This window comes from Sciurus vulgaris (genome assembly GCF_902686455.1).
Source record: "Sciurus vulgaris genome assembly, chromosome: 2".
Classification (NCBI taxonomy): domain Eukaryota; kingdom Metazoa; phylum Chordata; class Mammalia; order Rodentia; family Sciuridae; genus Sciurus; species Sciurus vulgaris.
In genome coordinates, this window is record NC_136462.1 from 203,242,171 (window position 1) to 203,269,009 (window position 26,839).

Genomic DNA, 26,839 nt, shown 5'->3' on the forward strand with positions numbered 1-26,839 from the left:
CCAGGCTGTCGGACACCCGTGCCTGCTGAGCATGTGTTACCAGCAGATGGCGTCTGTAGGCAGGGCCATGTGCAGGCACTCAGGCTGACTGCCAGACTCGCTGCTTCCTGGCCATTGTGGTGGCCCCGGCTCCTTTCAACGGGGAGCCAGGGGCCAGGGCTGGGCTTTGGGGGTAAACGCCTACCACAGCGCCAGCTGCCCTGACAGACCACAGGCCCTAAGCCTTGCAGAGGTCTCACTAACTCCAGGAACTGCCTGCCTATGAGCAGGGCCAGCAGCAGACAGAGGGAGGGCCCAGAGCTGCTGAGGGGACCTGGGGGCCAAGGCCAAGTGAAGACCCGAGACAATAACTCTCTGTAGATGTTTATTCTACTTCAAGTAACAAAACCTATGAAGTCCTGTGTTTTAATGTACAGTGATATAACACTCTGCAATACAAAATACAATTTACAGAAATTTCTATCAAGTAAACCTAAAGAAACACACTTGATTTTTACACTTCTGTATTTAAATTAGAAAAATTTGCTTTATATGTAAAAAAAACCTTCACATCATATTAGATGTTGGAACTTGACACCTACTTTAATGTAATTTAACCTACTGACACTTGGTTCATAAACATCTCAAACTGCTAAGTTCTTGACGTTTTCTCAACTTAAAAATTTGTGCTATAAAGTGAAAAATCTGTAGTGATGTACAATGGAATAAAAGACTCCAAAGAACAAATGGAAGTCTCTAATCTTATATCTGCAAAACTAAGCTTATGAAAATATAAAAAGAATTACCAAAGTGTATTGTACAGTCGAACAGGCTGCCAGGCTTCTCCACTCCACACCGAGCGCTGCCCAGACGCAGGCAACAGGCGGACACCCTGCCTTTCGGGAAGCCCGTCGTGCTCGCCCTTGCTGCCCAATGGCCACTCTTCTGCTCCCTTCGTACAAAGATCCTCCATTCCTGTAACAAACTTTCACACCAACACCTGCCCACGGCAGCGGTCCCGGGATGGGATAGCGCTGCTCAGAGGCAGAATTTGATACCATGTTCCTGATTGTGCATAATGAAGAGACCCCCACCCCCTTACGTATACTTAATTGGTTTATTTTTTCTTTCTTTAGGCTGGTAAAATTTAGACATTTTTCATTGTTATTTAAAATGCTACAATTTCTGCAAGGATAGATGCTGCTTTTAATTATGTTTTTGAAAAAAAAAAAAAACTCAAAGGTGATATATAAAAACTGAGAAAAACTAAGAAACATGTTTTGGCTTCTGGGTTTAAACTTGTAACTCAATTCCTTTATGACTAAAGAAAGATGCATTTGCAAGTTCTGGGCTTCTCGACTTCCCAGGGCAGGTAGTAAGACTGTCCTCTGCAGCCTGTCAGCACCTGCCAGGATAGCAGCTGGGGGCCCTGTGGGTGGCCTGGTAGACAGGACAGACGAGATGCCAGCTAAGGTATGGCTCTAAGGTCCACTGAAATTCCCTTAAAATTTACAACAGTCGAGTTCTTGGAAAAGATAACTTTATAATCTGAAAAAGCAATATGCTTTTGTAGACACCTTCCCATTTCTCTAAGTTAAATGGAAATATTAAGAGTTCTTAGGTTTTTTAAAAAAGTATCAGAATTGTAAAGATGTGAAATCTTGTTAAGAAACCATTATACACAAAATTACAGTAATTTTTGAAGTCCAGAATATTCTAGCCTGCAACTAAGTTCATAGCTATTTCAAAAACTGCTTGCTCAACACATTTTATGAACGTGGGTTTTTAAAAGAATCTCGGCCAGGCCTACACCCATGCCTGGTGCACACCTGTGCTGGGCCGCCTGTGCAGGCCTAGGCCTGGGCAGGAGCGGCGTCTGCGTCTGGGGCCCTGGCGGCCTCGGGCTTCGCGTCCCGGGCACCTTCCGTGCTCTTGCTGCGGTCTTTGCGGTCCCGGCCTCGCTCGCGCAGCTCTCGGTCCTTGTCGCGGGCCCTCTCCCGCTCGCGGTCCCTACTCCGGGACCGATCTCGGTCCCGCCTCCGGTCCCGGTCCCGGTTTCTGCTCCTCTCCCTGCTCCGGTCCCACTCCCTGGCCCGGTCGGCCTCGCGCTCCTTGTCCCTGTTGGTGCCCCTCTTGTCCCACTCCCGGCTGCAGTCTTTGTCTCGGTGTCTCTCCCACTCCCGGCTCCTCTCCCAGTCTCTCTCCCGACTCCAGTTTCTGCCACGCTCTCGCTCTCGCCTCCGGTCCTCAAAGACCCGGCCCTGCCGACTCTCTTGCACTTGGGCTTCTGGCTCATCTGGTGGTTTTTCTTTGGGCCCGGATTCAAACCGCTCTCTCTGCCTCGCTTCGAAAGCCTGGTTCCTATACTCGTGGCCTTTGCCCTCTCGGAACTCGGCTGACCCCCACTGGCCCTCAGCCTCAGCGCCCTGTCCTGCCGCTGTACTGGAGGGCGCCGCTGCTGCCGGGCCCGCCTCGTCCCACCGATCCTTCCTGAGCTGCGGTGGGTGGCTCGGGAGCTCCAGCAGGGGCCTGGGCGGTGGCTTCATCCCTTGTGGGGAAGGGCCTTGAAAGTGAAATCGGGAAGGTGTCTGTTCATTCTTTTCAGTAAAGGGAGCCGCGCCCCTTGGTCCTCCAAATGGCAGAGGTGCTGGTGCCCTCTGACTTGCAAACCTGGGTGGCGAGTGCACCCTCTGTTCTTCAAACTGCTGAGGCTGAATGCCTCTGGGGCCCGGCATGAAGCTTGGTGCCTGGCCTCTCGGCCCTTCAAACTGACTGGGATGGGGGCCCCGGGCAGTGTCAAACTGAGCAGGATGGGGCCCTCTGGGGCCCACAAAGTGGCCAGGGGGTGGTCCCCTCTGACCTCCAAACTGAGCAGGTGAGGGGCCTCCTCGAGGTCCTTTCAGTTGAGTCAGTAGAGGCCGCCTCTGGCCTCCAAACTGGAAAGGCGGGGCACCCCTGCTCCCCATGAACTGGGTCTGTTCTGGCCCCTCACACTGGGGAGGGGCGCCAGCTGCTTCGCTGTACGGGACGTCCTGGAACTCTCTTTTCTCCCCAGGGAGGTCCTTGCGCTCTTCAAATTGTGCTGGCGCTCCTCCTCTGGGCCCACCAAGGTAGGAGGGCGAGGGGCCCCTGGTGTCCCCATAGGGCGGTGGCCCATGCTGCCCTGAGAATAAGGAAGGGATGGGCCCCTTCTGGACTCCGAATCTGGCAGGTGAGGGTCCCCTTGGACCATCACTGTTAGGGATGTTCTCCTCGGAAAATGGAGGGACTGACCCCCTTGGTCCCGGGAAGCTGGGGCCATGAAGTCCTGACATCCCAAAAGTGCGAGGTGCAGGTTCGCGCTGGCAAGGAAACTGGGGCAGAGGGGCCCCTGCTTTCTGCCCAGGTGGAGGGAACAGGGCACCGGGCAGTGGCTCTCTGCCTGCCTCTGTGTCGACTGCCGGGCTGCCGCTCTTCCCAGCAGGTTGGGCGTTTCTTGGGTCCTCGGATGAGGACGAGCCAAGAGGCTTTTCCTGAGGCATGAACACGGGCCCTGGGAAAGGCTCTCTCCCTCCGGGGGCATTGAAACTCTGCAGTTCACTTTGCAGAGGGAAGCCAGGCTGAAAGGCTGTGCTTGGGGGCGTGGGCAGCAGCACTCTCCGGGCAGGTCTGGCCACGCTGTCTCCAGCTGCCTGGGGATGGACACTCTCTAGGGCCTGTGCTACAGAGCTTCCGGGGTGCTCACACCTCTGGCCATCCTGCTCAGCTAACAGGGCAGCAGCCTTTTCCCCTGCAGCCCATGAGGTAGCTGCTGACTCCTTTGCTTCCTGGTTGGGCACAGGAACCTGGCCAGCAGAAGCTTCTCTGGAGGGGAGGCTGGCCTGCAGGCCTCGAGGGCCACCTGCTGGGGGCCTGGGGAGGGCTTCGCTCTCACTGCTCTCGGCAGCAAGCCGCCTGGCCTGCCGCGGATCTCTGCTCTGCCTGGCGTCCGAGCTCTGGTTTGCCCCGGAAGCCCCCTGACTCTGGTCTGGGGCCTGCTGCTCCTGTGGGAACAGCTCAGCCTTGGCCAGGGTCGACTTTGGAGGCGGTGACATCAGTGCATCCGAAACAGAGAAGTGCGCCATGGAGACTCCCACGGCCGCCCTCTGCTGCCTTAGCGCCTCCTCTTGCTCCTCCAGCTGCCTCTTCTGCTCCTCGATTTGTTTGTTCAGTTCTTCTAACATTCTCTGCTGCTCAACCAAGGAGGGAGCGGGCCCCGTGGGGGCAAACTCCACAGGTCTCTCGGTGGAGCTGCTTCTCATGTCCGTGCACATCCTGTTGGGAAGGTCATCAATGGTCACTTTGGCTTCTTCCAAAATAGTTTCATCTTCAGGGTCATAGGCCACCTCTTCCCTCTCTGCTGTGTCAGGAGCCTTTTCCCCATCATGGTGACTCCCTCGCTCAGCCAGAGGGGTGTCAAAGGCTCGCTCTGGGTCGTACTCTTCCTCCGGGTCATAGGGCCTGTCGTCTTCCTCCTCCTCCAGAGTCTTGTCTTTCGAGAACTGACCAAACTGCTGAACAATTGGATCTAACAAAGGAGCAGCAGACACTCCGTCTTCACTCTGGGATTTAGAATCCTGCTGGAGAGCCTGAGGTGGTCCAGCAGACTCTTTCATTGGGGGCTCAAATGCCTTCTTCTTTCCAAAGAGAGTCTGCAGGATGTGCTCCAGCGGTGAAGCTGTTTTTGCGGTGGATGAAGTGACAGGGGAGGCTGCTCTGGGAGCAGCGGCTGCCGCCGCAGGTGCTACAGTGGTGCTAGTGACCCCTGGCTTGAGGGATGACAGCATTTTCAACACTGGGGGTTCAGGAAGAGGGGGTGGGGGTGGAGGGGACCCAGGGGGCGTGGTGCTGACAGCCGTGTCTGCAGAGTAGAGCTGGTACTTGGGGGCCTTCTTCTCGGGCTGTGGGGCTGTAGTCACCCTGGGATAGATGGAAACACCCACTTCTTCTTGCTGAGGTCGGGCTCGCTTCTCGTCCACCTTGTCTAGCTCTCCGGCACTTGAAGGACGTTTTATTTTTTGACAGATCACTAACCCAAGGATCATATTTGGACGTGGGGACTCAAGACCTGAAAAACAAAAACCAAAATATTTGTGTAAACTTTAGAATCTGAATCTAGCTTTCATCTTCAGAGGCAAATTGTATTAAGTTTTTTTTTTTTTTTTAAGTTGTAGGTGGACACAAGACCTTTATTTATTTTCTTTATGTGATGCTGAGGATCGAACCCAGTGCCTCCCGTTAGGCAAATGCTCCACCACTGAGCTACAACCCCAGCCCTGTATTAAGGTTTTTTGTAGGGAATGTTTATCAAATAAAAGAAGAGTTTCTGTGGCAAAATAAAACCAAGATTTTGAGGATTATGGCAAAAGACCAGCAGCTCTAGTCCTTGAACACACCAGTACGCCTGTCTGGTCCTGACAGCAGCCGTCCTAAAGGGGGAAAGTGATTAACCCACTAGTCATAAATCAACAAACCTGGGTCCAATTCCTGAGCACATTCATCCCATCCTCAGAACTTAGCTCCATTTAAAAATGTCACACCTCATGCTATAGCAGCCAGGGGAGCAGTGGGCAAGGCCCTCTCAAGACTCTGTCGGCCAAGCCACAGGCCCCAGCCTCTGGGTCCCGGGGCGAACACCAAAGCTTTGCTCTCCTTTTGCTTGCCCCTGCTGCACGTCAGGGTGGGAATGACCCTTTGTCTTCAGCGTACGAAGTGAACTCCGAAGCTGCACATCCTAGCAGTAAAGGTCTGGGGACCAGCTCAACTCCATTACTAATGCCCAGTGAAGCACAAGCCAGCCGGAGCGATCATCAGGCTCTGGCGTGAGGTTTGCGGTCAGTGAGAAGAGTGAAGTTGCGTGAAGTGGCTGGCCACTCTAGGGTTACGAGGACCCGGTGAGCAGCAGCGAGGCAGCCAGCGCAGCGCTGCTCGGGGAGAGGACACATGGGATTCTAGGGCACAGTGATTGAAAAGATGATTATTTCTTGAAAAGGGCCATTCCACACATTCTAAGATGGGTCAACTTAGATCAGAAATGCTAAGGATTGGGGCTGTCGCTCAGTGGCAGAGCACTTGCCTAGCACATGCTGGGTTTGATCCTCAGTACCACATAAAAATAAATAAAATAAAGGTATTGTCTTCATCTACAACTAAAAATTAAAAAAAAAAAAAAGAGGTGCTCATATTCTAGTGAGGCCCCCCCTACCCTGACACTCATAAATTAAGAATAAAAAGAGGAACAATAAGGCCAAGTCACAAGACAATAATTCAGGAGGGAAATAACACACCAAGGTCAAAATGTGTTTCAATAGCATAAACATATTTAAATTAACCTAATCATATATTTGATTTGCAGGTAATTAAATATTACTGTGGTACACAAAAGGTATTCATTGATTTTTCTTATAATTAAAACCATTACTAAAGTAAATATTACTGTGGTACACAAAAGGTATTCATTGATTTTTCTTATAATTAAAACCATTACTAAAGATTATTTTTGTGATTTTAAAGACAATCATAAATCACTTCCAGTAGTGCTTTTGAATATTATGCTGTTCTCATGTGAGTTCATATTTTTCTAAGTCCCAGGAAGGAACTCCACCAGCAGGCTGAGCACGTGAGGGCGTCCTCTCCCGCCCGCCCATGCAGAGGAAGCCAGACCCAGCCCCTGCTGCAGCTGCTCCTCTCCCTCCTCCCAGGCTCCCAGAGCCTCCTGCTTCACAGGCGGGTGTGCGTGAGCTGAGGGGAGGTAGCCACCGAAACCATTCCCGAGGACCTTCCCACCACCTTTTCACTAGAGAAATGGCACGGTGAGCATCAGAGGAGAGCCAAGCAGAGGGGACAGAAACCGGAAAGTCAGGAGGACACACTGAGCATCACATTCCACTTTCTACAGCCAGCAATTGTGAAGGGCAATCTTTCAAGCTCATTTCCTAATGAGCATGAATGAAGGACATCTTAATTTGAAACAGTACTACTTTCACCATAACTGCTATTAATTTACTGAATACAACATGTTGGAATCCATGGTGTTGGGACAGGACCAATAGTTAAACTGGCTTTCACGGCCTTTCTGTATCAAATGCCTGTTGAGGCTGGGGGGGTAGCTCAGGGGTTGAGTGCTTGCCTAGCACGTTCAAGGCCCAGATCGGTGGGGGCGGGGGAGGGCTGTCTGCTGAGCACCTGTGGAGCACCTGGGGCCTGGAGGAACCGTGGTTCCAGGGAGCAGCTCTGTGAGTCAAGCTCTCTCCAGAACCTGACACTACAGCACAAGTGGGGACGGGATCTGCAGGCTGTGGGGGTGGGGGTCCTTGGTGTGGAGAAGTGGAGCAGGTCAGCTCAGTGCTGACCACTCACCCTCAACACAGAAGGACTGAGCTGCCTCACTATGGAGAAGTCCAACTTCTAAAAAAGGGCCTGTGGTACAAACCAAGTCTCGGGTCAATAAAGGGTGTGTGAAGGCACATCACCACTCCAACTAAAGCTGGTGGGCCCACCAGACTTGTTAGCAAAAACAGGAGTACCCGAGCCCCGCAAGATGCCCCAGATTGACCTCTGCTGCCACGGTTCTCACAGTGAAGTGAGTGCACTATCTACGCTGGTCATGTGCGCAGCAGGCCACCTCCAACTGGTATCAACCAGCAGTGGGTACTCTAAAACACTGTCAACCCCTGACCCTCCTGTCTGCACACCAGAGGCCAATCCAGCTTCACATAAGTCAGTGTGCATTCAATTTCCCTCTCATCTCTTCCAGGATTCTAAATCCAAATTGGGCTATCCCAAGGTGCAGACTCCTCTTCTGAAACAGACCACCTCGCCACCTGCCTCATGTCTCAGTGCTGCTGTGGACACATGGACACGGGACCCAAGCTAGCCCTGGGAAGCGGCTCCTGCCTGTGGAAGAATGCACACATCCACTTTGGGCTGAGGAGCATCCTCACTGCCGGGAAGGGCACATGCCAATTTAAACCCAACTGTGCTCCACTGAGAGTAAAAGTCCCAAGTGCTTCCAGCTGGGCCCCATGGGTGAAGGCAGCTGAGGACCTCATCTCTCCAGCCTGCCCCACCCTGAGAGCTCCCACAGAAAGGGGCAGGTGTGTCCTAGGCTATGAAGTGGCCAACAGGATGCTTACCCACCCACCTCCCCCTACCCAGGGCTGTTGTGGAATTTGCAATTCATACGTAGGTGAAAACAAGCAGTCAGGTGGTGGAATGCTGAATACCAGCTGTTGAAACATGCCGTCCTCCATTTCTACAAAGGTCAAGGGTGCTGGGGCAGCAGGGTCAACGTTTTCTTTCACAATGTAGCACCTGTGGAAACGAGCACTTGGAAACTCCACGTGTGTCTCCATTGGTTGTCAAGGTGCAAGGGTCCAGCCTCAGACACGGAATTTTAGACCTCACATACAGGAGACAGACAGACCAAGGACAGTGCTGTGGTTGAAAGGTGTGTGACAATTAACCTCCTGAGATAAGACAAAAACCAGGACCTGCATCCAGGTGTGTCAGCAAGGGGACTGTGAAGAGATGATGTGGCTGGAGAGGAGAAATCACCTGCCTCCAAGACGCCAGGCAGCAGCACTCCATGACTGCCCCTGCTGTCCCTGATGTGCCACAGTTTGGTGCTGTTTTATTACAGAAACCACCTGAAAGCTGACTCCAAATGGCACAGCTATCAAAATGACAGACAACCTTAAATCTACTTGGCACATTCAACTATTCGTTATTTACAATGAAAAGCCTCTATGGTCAGAATCTGCCAAACACCTGTTGGAACAGAAATTGTGTGGAAGTTAATAAACAAGAGTTCTCAAACATGGCTTGGATAGAGACCTGGCGGACGTGGGGAGCACTACACTTTCCAGACCCACTGAGCGCGTGCAGGCGCACACATGCACTCTCAGAACCCTCCCTCTTTCCCACTCTGAATCCCTAAAAGCTGACAGAAGCCCTGGGCCAATGAGTGTCTCAGGCAAGAGGAGGTGCTGTCCATCTTCTTCCAGGTGCTTGGGTGCAGGACAGGTCCTGCAGCAGCACCAGTCCCAGGCCTCTGCTGCTCAACTAACTGCCTGGCAAGCCCCTGGGAGCTGCCTGCTCTGACAAGTAGCAAAGGCTGACCTGCAGCAGGTGGCCAGGAGCTACCAGACAGTTCCAAGTCAAACAAACAATGACCAGTTTCCATGAAATATTTTTATTGATTTCGAATGAGAAAGTAGTACATTCCATTCAACACTGTGTATGAATTTGATTACAGTTTCTGTGCAAAGCCACTGATACAAACACATGAAAACTGAAGAACTGCTTACCTGCCAATGTTTCAAGGCAGACAACTTCCCTGCTAACTGAGACGCAGTTAAAATACAAAAAGATACGGCGGAATTTGCTGCATCTCCAAAGCTTCCCTGTGTACAGCCACAGTGCCAAGGAGGTGGCTCAGGGAAGACTGCACCAGCCTGCAGTGGACTGGGTTGCACAGCAGGCACTACATCAAGACCAAGCCCGGTTCTCTGACCTGGCAATGGTCCTGGTGAGTGCCTTGGGGGCATCCTGATTTCAGGTCCAGCACTACCAGACCACAAAGATGAGCAAGATGAACTTCCCCTTGACTAGTCTGGCTCCTGTGACTGAGGCCCAGACCTGCACTCTGCAACCCCAACCCAGATCCTGCCAATGAGTCCTGCTGAGCTAACGTCCAAGTGGAGAGGGCCCACAGACGTTTAGGCATCCCAGGCCTTCAAGCTTTCCTTTGAAAGAATGATGCCAGGTTACTAAGAAAGGCTGTTTGACACAACAAGACCACCTACATTTTTGTGGAGAGGATCATTAAAATGCACAAGAACAGAAGTGTCCCAGAGAAACTGAGCAGACTCTGGGCGTGTGCTGAACCTGACTGTGTGATCTGTGTGTGGTCAAGCCCTGTGGGAGCAGCTCCACAGGGGAACCAAATGTGGGAGGGTGGGCCAGCTAGGGCCGAGGCACCTTTGGGGTCTCAGTGTGCTTCCCAAGTGTGAAAAGCAGAGCTTGCCCTTGGGATTCTTTGTGGTGTGCAGTGAGGCAGATGGATGAGTGGGTCGCTCTCCTGCAGCCACCACCCTCTGAGCCCTTCTGAGCATACAGTGGAGAGGACTGACCACCTGCTCATACCCACCCTACTGCAGACAGCAGCTCAGTGCTGGAGTGCCAGTCTGTCCTTCAGGACTAGGCTCCATGTGCTGCACAGACTACGGAGGGCTGGCAACCTTGATAATGATCAAGGTTCTGGGGCGAAGGGGGCCTGTGGAGACCCCAGCCCCGACACTTCCTAGGTGAGTGACGCAGGGAGTGCAGGGACCCCTGTCTGCCATGCGGCAGATGTTCAGCCGGGACTGTGGGTCTGCTGGGGAGATACTGTCACCACCCTCACATGGGGCCTGAGCTGGACTGGTTGAGGACAGGGACCCCGAGCTGGGAGAAAGGTTCCCGCTTGGCCTTTCACACACACACACACACACTGCACCATGGACCAGGATATGTGCACGCACCTGTGTCTAGAAAATGCCAAGCCAAGCCACCTGTATGGGGCCAGGTCCAAGGAGCCCAGCCCTGGCCAAAGTGCGGCTGCCATTGTGCAGACACCACATGCACATGCCAGCAGTGGTGCCAGAAAATGAAGAACAGCTCATTCAAGTCCGTGTATTAAAGTCTTCAGAAGCTCACAGGCAATACTTCATTGGTTACTTTTCTAAAACTCTCCTTTCTATTTCAACAGAACACATTTGTTCTTTATTGTGGATGGACATCTGTCTTTTCAAATGTCCTCTCTAGACAATGTCACGCAGTGGTGAGTAACCACTTAGCTGGTCACTAAGCATGAAAGTCTGGGTGCTCAGTGCCCAGTCACACTTAGTGGAGGACCCCCTCCTGCCCCTATATCTTGGAAGTGCTGTTCTGCAGCGCTGTACCCTGTGATCGGCTGCTGCAGCTCACCATGGAGGTGTGGCCTGTTTCTTGGTGACCTCCCTTGACCTTTCTACTGTCTGCTGTTGGACCCTCCTTTAATTCCTGTGCTTGGCAGGGACCATGGGGGCCCGTGTACTCTACCCCACACTAACTCCAGGTGGCTCCACATCCCTGGTGACCCCTCCTCATCTGGCACTGCCAAGCTGGAGGTGAGGCTGGGTACAAACAAAGGTGGAACCTGCATTTCTCAGCAAGGGACCCACTCCGCATCACTCTGCTAGGAAGTGCTCGTGGCAGCACAGCTCTCCGTGAGGAGTCTCGTGGACTCTGACTCCCACGCTTGCAACTGACCAGATGCTCTCCACAGGTGTCTGAGGGTCAGCTTCTGGATCTTCACTTCCAAGAGGACTGGATGCCTCTTTCCCCTGGTCCTGATGGCACTGGCCAGTGCTCTTCACATGGCTGCCACCAACCACCTTCAGGGCTCTTTCTGTCACCCAGGTCACATTTCTTACCCCAAGTAGGATGTGGCAGGACACACTAAAGCACGTAGTTTTTAAAATGTGCTTGGCATTAAAATGGCTTCATGTATCATGCCAGTTAAGTTTTACTCTGGAAGTATTGATACTTATCAATATCTTTATGGGCATATAATTCCAGAAAGCAGGTCCAGGCTGAGCCCAAGCTGGGACTAAGGGTGGCTCATCAGGAAGGGCCATGCGTGGGCGATGGCTCTGGCCCCAGAACCCAGCTACCTAGGGCACGTGGGCTAAGGGCACCACAGGCTGTGGCAGGAGAGCTGTGCCGAGGCCTGCACGGCAGCGGGTGCAGGGTCGAGGCCGCAGCTGTGAGTGCTCACGGCCTCCAGTGGCACCTCTACCACAAAGCACTTTAAAGAGCACTGAGCATGTGACAGGCACATCAGATGTTAGGTAAGACCAGCCTCTGGGGACTTCTGGTTCAGTGTGGGCACCTGGTGCCACACCCCTCTTCAAAGGGTCTCAGAGCTGGACATCACTGGACCAGCCCCCCTTGGAATCACCTCATCTTGGAACAAACCTGGAACACTTTCCAGGTTAATTTACAAATAACCCTTTAGACACCACACTTTCTAAGGAAGGAGCAAGTATAAAGATGAAGGAGTTCGCCAAAGAGGAAGGGACTTCCTAAAATTACCAGAGTATTCACTGTGAGAATGTTCTTCTACGTCACTCTAACTTTCACACCCCCAGGAATCCATCCCTTGGAGAACTGACACTGACCTACTCCAGAGCTGAGTGCAGTGACAAGCCTTCCAGGGAGTGAAGGGTCCTGCAGGAAGGCACAGGAGCGCTGCCTTCCACTCCCCCAGGCTGGTCCTTGGGTGTCATGACCTGAGCGAGACTCCAATAGGACAGCTGGAAGTCGTGGGCGTCTCCCTCTTCCTAACCCTGAGGCAATGCCTGCACTAACGGGTACTTCCAGGCCACATCTGTGTTGCAGAGGACAGGCTCCCGGGCCAAACAACGCTTTGTTCACTCCTCTAACTCCAGCTCCTGGGAAGACCCGTTGGGGAAGGTGGCAGGTCCACCTTGTGACAACTCAGTGGGACTGTGTAGGGGGAGGAGGTGTGTGGGGACTGGACATGCCTAATGACCTCCCAAAAGGCAGTGCTTACCTGGTCCCTCAAAAGGCAAGAGTTTGGGTGGCACCGGGTCTTTAGCACTCAGTGGAATCAAGTAGAGGTCCTTAACGTGCCTGTTGTTATTTGCTACAACACCAAAGCGGCCACGGCTGCTAAAATAGGAGTAGAGAGAAATGTAGGCAACCTCTTCCTCCTCTGTTGCGGGGTGAAAGCGGATCAGACAGAGCTCCTGCAAGGCAAAAAGAGCACATGGCAAAACAGTCACTTGTGGCTGCCCCCAGACAAGCATGCCCTTTATGTCTAAAGTCTGAGCCTGAATCTCACACACAGATTCCAAAGCAGAGAGTTAGCAATTCTGATTCTTATTTCCATAGTCCTGTTGCCCAGTATGTTAAAATAATGAGGTATAAAGAAAATAAAGGTTCAAGCTTTAGCCTACTAGACAGAATTCTTGTTTCAGCACAAAATCCTTTAAACCACTGCACTCAGCCTTGACCTCACGGGTACTCCTCTCAGTAAGCCATTCTGGGCACAGGTGGGTTCAGCCACGTCTGACACAGCAGGCTTGCACACAGATGACAGGCCACGGCGAACAGGGTGTAGAAGCTGCAAGAGTCGCCTAGTCATCTCCACCTCGGAGGGCTGGCTGACAGAGGGCCTGGCTTGTCTGAGAGTCTGAAAGCAACTACAGGACTGTCCCCCCCACCGCCCACCGAAGAGGAAGCTGTACGCAGGACAAACAGCTACAGATAAATCTCAGGGGCTCCCAGGAAAATGAAGCCCACTCAAGCTCAGACTAGTATATGGTGCAGGCCAGGCCACCTCCAGTTCCCACCTCTTCTCCTTCAGCCATGGAAACACAATGAAGCAAAGTTCACATATTTCTTACTAAAATCAAACTGCATGTACATTATCACAACAAATCAGAAACCAACTCCTATTACTGTACTACTCAAATACACTTTTACATAATAATACAACTATAAATTTAGACGTGTTAAAAAGCTAGGAAGATGGGCTGGGGAGATAGCTCAGTTGGTAGAGTGCTTGCCTCATAAGCACAAGGCCCTGAGTTCAATCCCCAGCAACACACACACACACACAAAAGCTAGGAAGAAAACAGAGCAATACCTTCTCCATCACTACAGATCATATTATAAATGGATACCTTAGATACGGAAGACTTGAGCTTGCCAACATAATCCCAGACCGTCTTCGGAGCGATTCTCCCACCAATGTGAATTGTGTCAGGCAAGTCCTAAACAGGAAGTGCTTGGAGTCAATAACTAGTGATGTTGTGGCACTCAGAGGCTAAGAAGGAGTTACACACCAACCACCCAGGATGTGAAGACACCAGGACCAAGCACTCAAGGAAAACGCAAATGGCTGAAAGGCGATCAGGAATCATCAAGCCCACCAGTGGTATGGTCACTGCCTCTGCCCACGGGGCCGGTACTGTTCTATGCTTTTAGTTTTAGCTTTTTGGTGATAAAAAAGGCCTCACATATGCCAGGTGAGCGCTCTACCACTGAGCAATATTCTAGTTACCCAGGCTAGTCTTCTGATCCTCTTGCCTTGGCCTTCTGAGTAGTTGGGACACAGGTGTGGCCACCATGCCCAGTGGTTCCAAGTTTTTATGACTCTTTCACATATAGTAAAGATGTAGACTAGACACCAGTCAGGAAGACTGACCAGCGATTCCTCATTAGGTCATAATTGCCAGTGCTATGTGTTTAACTGCACCAACGAAGACCTACTACAGGGTCATCCACACTGCCCACCCATGCCAAGTCTGGGCACTCACACTCACACACTTGGCAGTGCCTTGGGAGCTGATCTCTGCTGGAGCACACTGCATGACCTGCTGCCCTGCCAGAACAGCCTGGTAGGAGACACACACACACACACACACACACACACACACACACACTCACGGTTCTAACCTCGCTGAGATAATCAAAACACCCAGAGACAGGATACGCCTTAGTGACAAATTTTGCCACACTCTGCATGTTAATAAATCCTTTCCAAATGGTGCTGAGCCGAGACAGAAAGAGGGCCGTGTCTCCTTCTGGAGGAGACCGTGACTCGGAGGTGCTGTAAAACAGAACCACAGGTGATGAACAGGTCACTCTTTTTGCACAATGGGAATTCCTACAGTATGGACACTTCATGTTGAAAAGTAAAAGTGGACCTTCCAAGGTTGGCATCTTTCTTTGGCCAATTAACTACATTAACTGTAGTGATTTAAATGGATGTTTTAGCCAAAGAAAAGAAGCTGAACAGTCAACAAATCTGGATGGCTATCAATTCAAATTCAGCTTTCAAGATCTGTACCTCCAGAATGCCAATCAGACACCCTAAGAAATTGGGCTTTTTTAGGATTCGAAGGTACAAAGCTGATTTCTGGGTAAATTTTGGAGTTTACATATTTGATCACCACGTTCCCTTTCAAACGTAAAAGAAACAAAGCATCTTGGGTGGTTCAGGCCCTAGCTTGAGTACGCACCTGGTACTTGGTGATGGTGGAACTGACAAGTACCTTGGGTCAGGAGATGAGGACGGCTTTGCCAGGATGGACTTGGGCACCGTCACAGTGGTTAAAGCAGGCTTCAGCATGTCTGGTCTGGCTTCCACCATGTGGGTGCTGTCCAGGTGGACTGTGGTGGAGGCTGTGGCCATGCATGAACCACTCAGGGCAGTCCTCGGGTCCCGGCCGGACACTGTGACTGTGGTGACCACCCCACCCCCACAGGAGGCTGGGCAGGGGGACAGGCCTTCCAGCAGGGCGGGCTCAGGGCGACCCTCTCCTGGAGGTCCAGGGAGGTGCCTTCTCTCCAGGTTTGCATGAGGAGCACCTTCTGGCTCTGGCTCTGCGGTGTTTTCGGGTGGAGTCTCTGCAGTCCCTTCATCAGCTGAGCTAGGAGGCGGGTCCAGGGGAGAATTGTCGTACTTGGGTTTTAAGTCTTCTTTCTTAGCAGAAGCTGACAGCTTCTGTTTCTTAGGGGCTGGCTCATCTTCTGCAGATGGAAGCTGACCTGAGGAATGCAAGGACAAATGTTCAAGAGCACAGCCTGCTCTTGGGCAGGCCACGGCTTCCAGGAGAATCAAGATGAAGGAGGCTCACCTGTGAAGGCCAGAACAGCACTCCAACTTTTCTCTCCCTACAGACTCTGGGCAATACAACTGCCTCTAAACTGTCTCTAAGTGATTCCAAACAAAATTCAGATTGCTCCTTTCCAAGGCTCTACCCCCCAAGTTATACTCACCTGTACAAATTTTACAGTTTAGATCAAAAAGATGGGCCCTGTGCTGACTTGTGGTGTCCTTCAGCATGCTGCTGAAGACATCGAGGAGGGGTGCAGCACTCTTCTCAGGGGCTGCCCGTACTGACTCCTGCTGTTCCTAAGAGTGAAAGAAGAAGAAAAATGAGCAGGTCACTTCTTTTCCAATCCACCCCACAGTTGCAGAACACAAGGAAGAAAGGCAAGCCATCAAGAGCCTGCTAGGAGGGCCAAAGAATGCTGCAACTGGGGGTTGGGGAGATAGCTCAGTTGGTAGAGTGCTTGCCTTGTAAGCACAAGGCCCTGGGTTCGATCCCCAGCACAAAAAAAAAAAAAAAAAAAAAAAAAAAATACACAGGCTACAAGCCCGGTCCTGCTGTCATTCAAGACACCCAAGGGCACTGGAAGGGGTTAACCTCAGTCCGTGACACTGAAAACCTCGAATGCTCACATCTGAATCTGACACGGGTGGAGAATCTTCCATGTCAGGAATGGCTTCTGGCTTAACAGTGGTCTTCTTGCTTTCATTATGTAATTTAGTTCTGGAATCCATGACCTATTTGAAAAAGATAAAATCAAGGCCTTAAAAGTGAACCCAGTGTTCTAGGCAGAAACCACATCTCTCCTATAAACAACAGGTTAATTAACTTCTGGAAAAGTGAAGCCTCCAGGACCTCAAGTGACTGCCCCCATCAACACTCACGGATTTTGCTGGCCTCTCTTTCCACATGGAAAGCTCTTTAGATACAAGTTCTTCTGGCTTCATTCTCACAAGTTTTGACAGAGATATTTCTTCACGCAGAACACGATGGAACAGTCCCTACAAACAAACATCTTCCATTCACTCTTCAAGAAATGTTTAAGCATCTGCTTACTTGAAAGCATACGGAAGAAGCAAAGCAGCACAAGACATCATGCCCAGGGAGCATGGTCATAGGAACAGCCCTGAGCACTGTGCCAGGAGCTGTAGGTAGACCTCGCCAAGCTCCCCAACATCTCAGAGGAAGCACCAGGTTGTCCCAGGTGAGCTGACAGCTCCTCAGGAAGACGAATTGTGTGTAGTCAGCAATAAAGACAGGAAAGGCACCGCTACTAGGGGGCTGCCAACTCTGGAAGGTGCACACAGTGTGCAATACTGATTCTAATGCGGACATGGGTTCAGAGAGAGAAGAACCCAGAAAGGATCCTGGGAGCAGGAGGGGCTGTACCAGGTCAGTGGCTCATCCCTTCTACCCACAGCTGCTATGAGGACTAAGGTGAGACCTGCAGGTACAGCCCTCACTATATCTATCAAAGCCTCAGTTAATGAGGCATGCTCGGAAACAAGGGGGAAAAAGGCTGTCCAAGCCAGAAGGTGGACACCCCATATGGTTTATGATATAAACTTCCAACTTTATTTTGGAACAATAGTGACAGGCACATGACTTTACGGACACATTTTAGAGACTATTCTAATGGAAAGATGATGGTGAGGGTAGCATCCCAGCAGGACTCCAGTTCAGACAGGGCAGGGCAGGGCAGGGTCCAGAAAGGTGGAAAGGGGGCCAATGCCTCAGAACGTGGCATTTGCTGTGGACTCTGAGATCTGGCTACTGGAAAAGTGGAGGTCGGGTTTCTTTGTCAGGAGTGTTCCAACACAGAGGTGGAGTGCGCACACACCTGATTCTTGGGATCCTTGAGGTTGAACATGATGCTGCGGTATTTACTCTTATAGCGATTATCTGTAACTTGGAACAAGTTAAACATCTCCTTCTCAATGTGGAGGGCAATTTTTCCTACTTCATTCTCTGTCATGACTAAGTCATCACTGTCATTGACTCTGAATAGAATGAAGAAAGAATCACATAAACCACTTGCATTTGCACATACTTTTTTAACAGAGGGCAATCTTGAAATGACCATGTTAAAAACCAAACATCCTCCCACTCAACAGACCAGACATGAAATAGAGCCCACCTTTTCCACAAAATCTCTTTCAAGGAACGTCTTATATTTTGCCGAATTTGTGAATTTGGCTGGGATGGGGCAGGGTTTGCGACCCCAATACGTCCTGGGGCTGGTGAGGCTGCGGGGACAGAAGTTGCCACTGGCTTCCTGATGGCTCCCACCAAAGCAGCAGAGCCAGGTGACTTCTTGGAAGCAGCTGCCATAGCGATAGGCGTTGGTCCTGCGGGCCGGGCAGCTGAAGCACCTGACTGGGTGACTGAGAGCCAAGGCCTCTTAGGAATGGTGCCCTTGAAGCCTGAGGGTGACTTTTTAAAGGCTGGTCTGGCTCCGGCCACATTAGTGAAAGGAGGAGGCTTCTTTGGGACCAGACTTCTAGGCGAAGGTTGCCTGCCCACTGAGGAGCCTGGAGGTGCCGTTTTCCGCGAGGCTGCGGCTGCCGCCACTGCTCTGTCCTCTGCTCTCCTGTCCTCCTTCACAGCTGCAAAGCAGAGCACAGGCAGCCCAGTGAGACAGCAGCAGCACGTGATTCACTCTCCCTGGAACCAGCTTCATTCCTGGGCTCTGATGAGCAGCCCACTTAGAGAAAAGGGTTTTTAAATCTTAAAACTCAGAAATGCAATTAAGAGCTGCCAGCATATTTATGACGGTGACTATACTTTATTAAAGAAAAACACTTTATTATTACATTAAACCTTTCAGTTCTACCAACGTGCTAATTACTAAAGGCTCCATTTAACCACCATGCTGTAAAACTGAAAGGCAAATTTCACGTTAAAAAAGGGTAGATTTACAGTAGTGCTTTCAGTAAGAATTCAAGTACAGATCTTTTTTTTTGTAAATTCAATCTTATCAGGAAGGGGAAAATGGACAAGTTCTTCCACATATGTCCACCCCACATCACCAAGGCTGGTACCCTCCTGTTAGGGTGAGGTCTCATGCAGGAACCAACTGTAAAAGATACTAATAAAAATATGGAAAGGTGACAAATTTGTAACGTGGAACATCAATCTTATTTTAACACCAAGAGTCAGATGCTAAGAAGAATGATGCTGCTATTATAGACATTCCCACATATAAGCCTGAGTTAGTAATTCTATCAGTGTGGTGAGAGGACAACCTGGTGCTTTGAATCCAAACAAGAATTGTCACCAACAGCTCACAAGAAAACAAAACAACCACAACCAGTTGAAATCCCTCAACCTTCACAAAGTCGGTCACAAGTCAGTACAGAATCAACTACATTAAAACTCTGTACCAGAGCACCCCAACCAGAGCTTAGCACTGCATCTTGGCTGTGTGCATACTGTGTACCAGGCAGGAACTCAGGTGCCGAGACCCAGGAGGGAGATGCCTGGAGACAGAGCCAGCGAGGGCATCTAAAGCAGCGAGCTCCAAACCCTTCATGGGAGTCAACAGGTGCTGCAGGTTAGTAATGATTGCTCTCACTGACCATCTGACATACGAGAGAGGGTGGGAAACTCAGGAAAGGGCAGAGGCCCCATCTACAAGCAAGGCCTGATTCAACAAACTCCTCCTGAAGCCTCCCAGGCCCAGGCCCATGTGGCCCTTCTACAGACCTCACCAAGCTGGCAGGGCGTTGGGGCCACCAACTCTGGAGCAGACCATAATGCTGCCAAGTGCCCAGCTCACCAAAAGGCACTAATTGCCTGGGGGATGCATCACTTTATAGAGTAAAAAAATCTCTTGATTTTTTACTCATACCAGCACCATGTGGATCTACAGCTTAGGACAGGGTGTTCATAAGCATCAGTCCCACTGCAAGGTTCCACATCCCCAACCTCTGCTTCACCCTCCCTCCTCAAAGGCAATCCCTGTCTCCCTCTCACAGAGCCCCTCCCACTTCTCCCTGCAGGGGTGGGCTCAGCCCAGACCTGAGCTCAGCAGTTACTCCATGCCCGACTGCGTGTCCAGGAGTGCTGCATTCCTCTGAATCAGAGAGGCTACAGGGGGGCTGATTTCTAAGAGAGGACACCATAAAGCAAAACAGAAAACAGGGACACGCTAGGAACGAAGGAAAAACTGTTCTTTACTATCCAGAGCACTTTCACAATGTAACACACACAATGACTGTCCAACTTCCCAGGCATGGTGGCCAGCTATCTGGTAAAGCACCCCTGAGTTCAATTCTCAGTATCCCTGCCTCCCAAAAAAGGACTGCAATGTACAGTTTTTTTCCACTTTAAGGCAGGCTTATGAGAATGTAACTCACCTCAAGTCAGGGAGCACATACGTGATCCTGCCAGGTTAAATAAAACCAGCGGAGGCCCCTGTTCTAGAGGGAAGCAGGGGGTGGGGCAGAGAGGGAATGACCGTTCCCCAGCACAGGAGGGAAGAGGTCCTGCAGCACAACCTCCAAAGGACTGTGTCCTCTGCAGAGCTATGTACCTGATCACCAGAGAATGACCCTGCCGTGGTTAAGGGTGAGTCCCCAAACCAGCCACTGCCTTTATGGAAACTTTGCTGAAAAAAATCTTAATATCACACTATTAAATGGTTCTAAAAAGCTGGCATAAGGAATTTCCGGAACCTCAACAAAACCCTGATATAACTGTGTAAAATGACCTGAAACGAATCTTCAGTGACATTCGATGTTTACCTTGTTTCTGGTTACATACACCTATGGGTTTCAAAACCATGAACTCCACCTCTCCAAACTGAGCTTCATACCATGTCTGCATTAAGACCAAACCCTCTACTGCTTTAAGGTATCTCCCCCTTAATGCCATTCAGGGAAAATCCAAGTCAAGGAAATATTTCTAGGACACTCCCAGCACATGTGATTAAGACAGTTTACTCAGGAGTGGAGACCTACCTGAGTGTCTACTACATCTACTACAAAGCAGGGGACACGCCTCTGCTGTTTAAAGCCAATCTTTATAACCCCTAGTATGTGAACAGGTATTAGGCAAACAAATCGCTGATAAGACGTCCCCAAACGCTTATGCCAACAGATGCAGCTCACCTGCAGGTGTCCTGCCACACCAAGCCCTCTTCCACTTCAGAGGGAGGTGTTTAAAACCTGTCAGCAGTCCAACACAGCAAATGCTCTAGAGTCCTGCACACACCCTGTCCCCTCCAAGTGGGAGCTGTGCTGCTGGTGCTGGACTTGGTCAGCTGCTGCTGGAATGGCAGTGACAGTAAGAAACTGATTTTTATTCAAGTAGAGCTACAAATGGATTTGTAGCTAATAAAAATTCTCTTTGCAGGGCTGGGAGGAACCCAGGGCCTTGTGCCACTGAACACTATTATCAATGAGCCACACCCCCCACTTCACTGTATTGTGCTGTAAGTTTACAGAAGGGCAAGAGGTGCCTGTAACCAAGAAGGGAAAGCCCATTCTGGAAGAACACAGCACATCTCTCAGGTCTGGCCTCTACTGTCCAGTCCAAGCTCATCTGCTGATCCTACAGGAGCCGCCATTCTGTCAGCACTGCCTCCTTTGGCTCCTAACCATAGGCCTGTTTGTGGGGAGGAAAAATGCTGCCCTGAAGCTTAGTAGTCACAGGAGTATCCCCAGTGGGTTGTGCCCATCCCAGGTCAAACTGTTGCTGCCAGGGCGGGCTGTTTGTAATGGAAATTTATTTGGGCTTCAGATGACCACAGAACGTGGCCGGTCACTGTGCATTAGGCTCAGCGCACGCTCCAACTCAGGAGCTTTGTCACGCTGAAGCCTGGCTGGGGAGCTATAGCATTACTGGTCACTGGGTGGCACTATTGGGCCTCAACAGAGAATGGGAGAAAACAGGGCTTCCAGTGGAGGAAATATGTCAACGTGCTCCTTTGGAAAAAACCTGTGCAACTGTCCAAATGAAGGCTGTGGCATAAAAGGACAGAACCACAGGCACAGGGCAGACCATCCGCAGATCCCCAGCCACCCAAACCCCCCGACCTGATGATGGCCCTCTTCTGGAATTCCTCAGGGAGAGGGACAGGTGAAATCACTCGCCTGAGCACAGGGCTTTCCCACCAGTTGCTGTGAGGGAGCGGATCGCTCTCCCTCCCCTCCTGTCTGCATCCTCACTGCCAGCCTGTACCTGGAAACCAGGCCTGGCCGAAAAACCCGCTCCTGGACACCACTGCCACCTCAGCTGTGAGCCACGTGGACGTGGTTTCCATTTCAACGGTTTCTTCACTTCAAGATCTTTCCTAGTATGAAGACTCAAGTGACAATGACAAGAGAAAATGTTTTGCTTTTGCTCCTCTCAGTACGCTTAAATATTTTCAAATTATTCAGCCTCTTAAAAGTACAAGAAGTTACCAATTGACTTTTATATGAAAAAGGAAACGTCGATAACAAGGTCACAATGTGGATGTTCCTCAGGGCAGATGGCCATTGTGACTGCAGTTTCTGCAGGGGTCCATGCCTGGTCACCATTGAGGGCTATTAAGTTTCTCTAGGTCCCCCCCCCCCCCCAATATGTCAAATATTTGAGTTACTTTAATCTTAACAGAGAGGCTTTAACTCTTCAAAGGACACTTGCAAAAACAATTGTAACATCTAGAAACAAATTATTCTTCCTTGGTTTAAGTTTTATACAAAGTAACTTGAAAATTAAACTTAAATGTGATTCGTGTTGAGTTGGCAATGAAGAATTGGGGTCAAGTTACACTTCAAAGTGAACCACAATTGGAGTGTGTGTGTGGGGGGGGAGGGGTGCGTGGGCATTCGCTGTCAGCACCAGAGGGCAGCCTGGGACTGGACTCGGAGCAGAGCTGAGGGAGCAGGCATGACTACTCTAGTAAGGTTAAATTCTAGCCAAATGACAGGAGCAGGTTGAAATAACCCACTTACCCTCCCCAGTACCTCCAGACCCAAAGGGTCCTACTCAGTGTGTAAAACCCCCAAAGCTGATGGCACCGTGCAGACCCCAGGTGGATGAGCTGCCAGTTACCTGATGTTCTTCTTGCTGAGCTCGTCCAGATTTGTGCAAATCAAAGTTGCCCCAACTTTCATAAATCAAAGTAGCAAACATTCTAACTTTTAGAAGAATAACTATGTGCGTGTTGATGGGTAACAGCAAAGAAATACTAAGTATGTTACTTTATATAAATATACCTGAAACGTGTGTATCCTACTGAAGTTATAGCAGCCATCTTCGGAGGTGACCTTTGCACTCTATGACATCTGCAATGCCAGCAAAGGGCTTTTCCTGGAGTATTAATCTTTAGAGTATTAGAGTAGATTCACAGCTCCAAAAGGTCCCAGAGAGGTGAATCCAGCAGGACCAACCCCACTGGACACTTCCACCCCTCACTGCCTCCCCAAGGAGGCTGAAGTATGGAGAGGAAGAGGGCAGCTGCAGGACAGTGGAGAGGGGGGCTCACCTGGCAGGTTCAAGTTTATAGAGTTGTAATCAAGGTTTTCTGAATGGCAGGCTATTTCTTAAGTTTATAAGAATACTTTAAAATACCAAGACTGTCGTTTTTGACAACCAAATGGTAACAACAACAAAAAGGATCATTTAATGGATAACACTACAAACAGCTATCAAGCCAAAGCCTTCATCAATATGAGATTGGTTTACATGTAGTCAGGTTCCTCCCACTCCCACTTTATTGCCACTGACAACTGTGGAGAGACATATGGCTCATGAGCTGGTAAAACAGGACCCACCCCCAGCTTTGGATTTCTACACACCTGGGGTTCTAGCATCCCCCATGTTACAAGGAATCTGTTCCACTTAGGATTTTAATGAAATGTGCTTTTGGAGCCCAGAGCCCAAGTCACCCAGGTGAAAACCTGTGTTTGCCTTGATCCATTTCACCACACCACCTGGCTCGTCTGTGTGGTTCGCACGCATCAACGAGGAAATGCTTCTACCTGGGTAAGATGCACAGCAAATCACTCGGATTTGGGTCTGTAGGGGGTTAAGGTTTTCCTTTTCAATTCCCACAGCTAGATGAAATGTTTTTCTGTCAAAATCTATTTGGATCCCCATTCAGTGAGCCATTTATCAAATCCAAAATACTAACAATTTTGTCTATAGATGTAAATACCAAAATTAAATTTCATTATCTAATACACCAGGAATGTTTTAGAAAAAAATGTTTAACCCACTTCATGCCTTGACAGTAGTGGGAGGTGCACTCAAGGTGGAAGTAAAGGGAAAACCCATGGAAGGTATAAATACAAAAGCACCAGGATCTCTGGAGAAACAATGCGAACCGTTTCCATAAGCTAGAATTGTACAGAAATCCTAAAACACAATTTTAAAATACAGAGGAAGTGTGCATGAATCGCGTCACCTGGAGATCACGAAGCAGCAGCAGAGCTTCCTGCCCAGCCAGCCCGCGTCCACCTGGGGCAGCACCAGTGCCACGAGGGCAGGAGGCCCAGGCACCTCCAGCGGCGGGGCTCTACCACGCAGGTCCTCATACTCGCCGGTTGAAGCAACTCCAAGAGAGTGAACTGGAAGTGTTCCCAGCATCAGCTTCACTCAGAGCCTCGCCCGCCACCCCCAGCCCAGGAAGTGTGCTCTGCAGCCAGGTGGAGAGGCAGTGACCACGGCTGTGCATGGTACCCCTTCCATCACACCAACCAGGGCTCAGGACTTGTGCCCTGCTACCACAAAGGCAAGGAAGTGTTTGGGGGAAAGGCAGAGACACAGTGCTGCTGCTCACCAGCGTTGGGCTCGGATGACCTTACCATGACCCTAGTCTCCTCCCAATCATTGTTTGGGAAGACATTTCTGGAATAACAGGAAAATAATCATCAGTGACCAGCTTGGAAGCGCGTTCCTTAGGCATGCTATACTCTGGATGTCCATTACTTTAATTCTGAGATGTCCACGTGCTGGGAAGGTCATTCAGTTAGTTTGTCCCGACTTCCTGCCACTGAAGCACACCCACTCCACTGAGGAGCCAACATGGAAAGGTCAAAGACAGACCGAGGAACCAGCTCCTTGCTGATCCCATGCTCCTGCCCCTCCCTTCCCCCTTGGTGAGACAGGAGACAGCACCTTGGGTAGAGCCCCCGACCCCTGTCTCCCCCCACCAGTGCACAGGTCTCCTAAAATGCCTCCTTGGGGCTTCAGGGGCGGAGTTCCCCTTCTGGATGCAGATGGAGGTTAACTAAACCGAGACCAGTCACCCGGCTGTCTGTGCTGTGGTTATACCCTGGGTTTTTCTTTCCTTTATTGTTATGTGCCTACAACCAATTTTACACATTTCAGCCAGTACTAAAAGTGGCGACCCTCTACCCATTCACAGATAGGTGGTGCTCATTTTGAGTACATTTGTTAGCTCTGTAAAAGTGCTATTTAATTATCTTTGATGAGCATTTGAGAGGCATCATCTGCTAGCATGAAATCCACTGCACAATCTAAGGTGTACTGAGGTCCATCATAATGCAGCAGCTGGTTAATTCATCGACCTGTGACTCCACTTCCTTGCCCTTTGACCTTCACGTTTTCTTAGCCACCTGCGATCTAGCACTTCCTACAAGGTGCCCTCACTCAGGGAGGCACTGAAGGTCGACTGAAAGGGAAAGCAGCACACATCTCTGCTCCTGCAGTCCAGGGATATTTGACCTTTCAGTGCTTTTAGAAAGGTACAAAATGCAGAGAAGGCATGGGTGAAAACGGAATTGAAACAATGTATAATAGTGAGATGTGCTACTGAATCTAATTTAAATGTCTGAGACTTAGGTTTTGAGACTGAGACAAGAATAAGTGTAAGGTGATCATCTAATCTGAGGTTCCAAAGATCTACTTGAAGTATCTTCATTTCATAGGTCTGAAATCTGGGGCAGGGTAACAGTCTATAAACACTTGAGAGTCAAAAAGTTGCTACCCTGTGGCACCAGCCCACAACTGTCCCCTTGTGAGGACATTGCTGAGTGTGAAGGACACCACGCTCACTTACTGTGGGGTCTGCTCAGCAGCAGCAAATGGCTTTCAAAATCAGGACATGTGTTTACACGAGTGTGTAATATGTGAACTGGACATGAGCAAAGCATCTGGTCAAAAACGCTAACTACTAAAAATCCCACCTAGCCCCGTCTACCAGAGCAATATTGATTTACAGAAAGAGATGTCACAGCATACAAAAAGGAAGTGATTTTATATGCAGAAGGTTATGTGGGAAAACTCAAGTTTTAAGTAGGGTTGTGATAAAGCTGATGGGATAGTGGTGAACCAGGAGTATGGGCAGTGCATTGATGCAATTTGATTTTGCTGGAAGTAATACAATACTTACCAGAGCCTGATACTAAAGAAAGAAATGGAAGAACTGCACCAACCCCAAAGTGAGACATTTAGCAGCGAGGCTTGTACAGATCTTTGGAGAACACTGAGAGGAAGTCCCACACGCTAGGCACGGACACCTGGGTCCAGAGGTGTCCTTGACACAGGCGTCTTTTTACAGCTGATGGTGAGCTGGTGCCTACCATCAACACTAAAACACAGCTGCGACTCCTAGTCCTGAGGGCTGGGAGGCCAGCCCATGGGTGATACGTACATTTACACAACAGCGGTGGCGAGAGAGCAACCGTCTTCTCTGGCTTCACTGCGTTGTAGTTGTGGTCACTTGCCCAGGATGGAGTGCTGCTCTCGCAGGGGGCCTCCTTCCCCAGAGCTTCGCTCCTCGAGGGAGCCACCATCATCTTCTTTGCCAGATTCTCCCTCTTCTCTGGAGCTGGTCTCTTGTGCACAGAAGAGAGTTTAATCCCTGCCTGGACAATCAGTGAGACTCCAGTCATTAAGAAGACCAAAAATGAAACTCTTATTTTGTTTCTCTGGGCAAAGAAGGCCGTGTCACCATCTCCTCCTCCTTGAATCCCTTAAGACCCCTTGCCCACCCAGGCTCATACACCACATCTGCTCAGAGTGGCTACATCTACAAGCCCAGCAGACCCTTGGCATCCCCACAGAGCACTTGGGTTTCAACTGTTCATGGGTGACAGAAGGGTCACTGATATGGAACTGCTGCAACCCTGGCAAGACGTGAGGTTCCCAAATGACGGAAGAATGAACCCCTTGCATGAGCCACTGAAATAAGCTAATACAAAGTGGAAGGCAGAGAATGA

General features: G+C 50.2%; 1 protein-coding gene across 6 annotated transcripts in view; it reads right to left on the reverse strand.

The window, feature by feature from the left end:
* Positions 1-351: 351 nt before the first annotated feature.
* The window catches only part of DIDO1 (death inducer-obliterator 1), a 50,235-nt gene continuing 23,747 nt past the window's right edge, over positions 352-26,839 (reverse strand). For 5 of the 6 annotated variants that reach the window (XM_079127984.1, XM_079127980.1, XM_079127982.1 and 2 more), the window contains 11 exons: positions 26,272-26,485; positions 17,803-18,271; positions 17,506-17,665; positions 16,550-16,666; positions 16,298-16,402; positions 15,832-15,967; positions 15,072-15,600; positions 14,506-14,659; positions 13,731-13,820; positions 12,596-12,791; positions 352-5,065 (listed from right to left, as the gene is read on the reverse strand). In XM_079127984.1, the coding sequence (XP_078984110.1) occupies positions 1,833-5,065; positions 12,596-12,791; positions 13,731-13,820; positions 14,506-14,659; positions 15,072-15,600; positions 15,832-15,967; positions 16,298-16,402; positions 16,550-16,666; positions 17,506-17,665; positions 17,803-18,271; positions 26,272-26,485 (5,403 nt within the window). In that variant the 3' untranslated portion in view covers positions 352-1,832. The remainder of the gene's footprint in view (positions 5,066-12,595; positions 12,792-13,730; positions 13,821-14,505; positions 14,660-15,071; positions 15,601-15,831; positions 15,968-16,297; positions 16,403-16,549; positions 16,667-17,505; positions 17,666-17,802; positions 18,272-26,271; positions 26,486-26,839) is intronic. The other variant, XM_079127985.1, reaches the window with a different exon arrangement.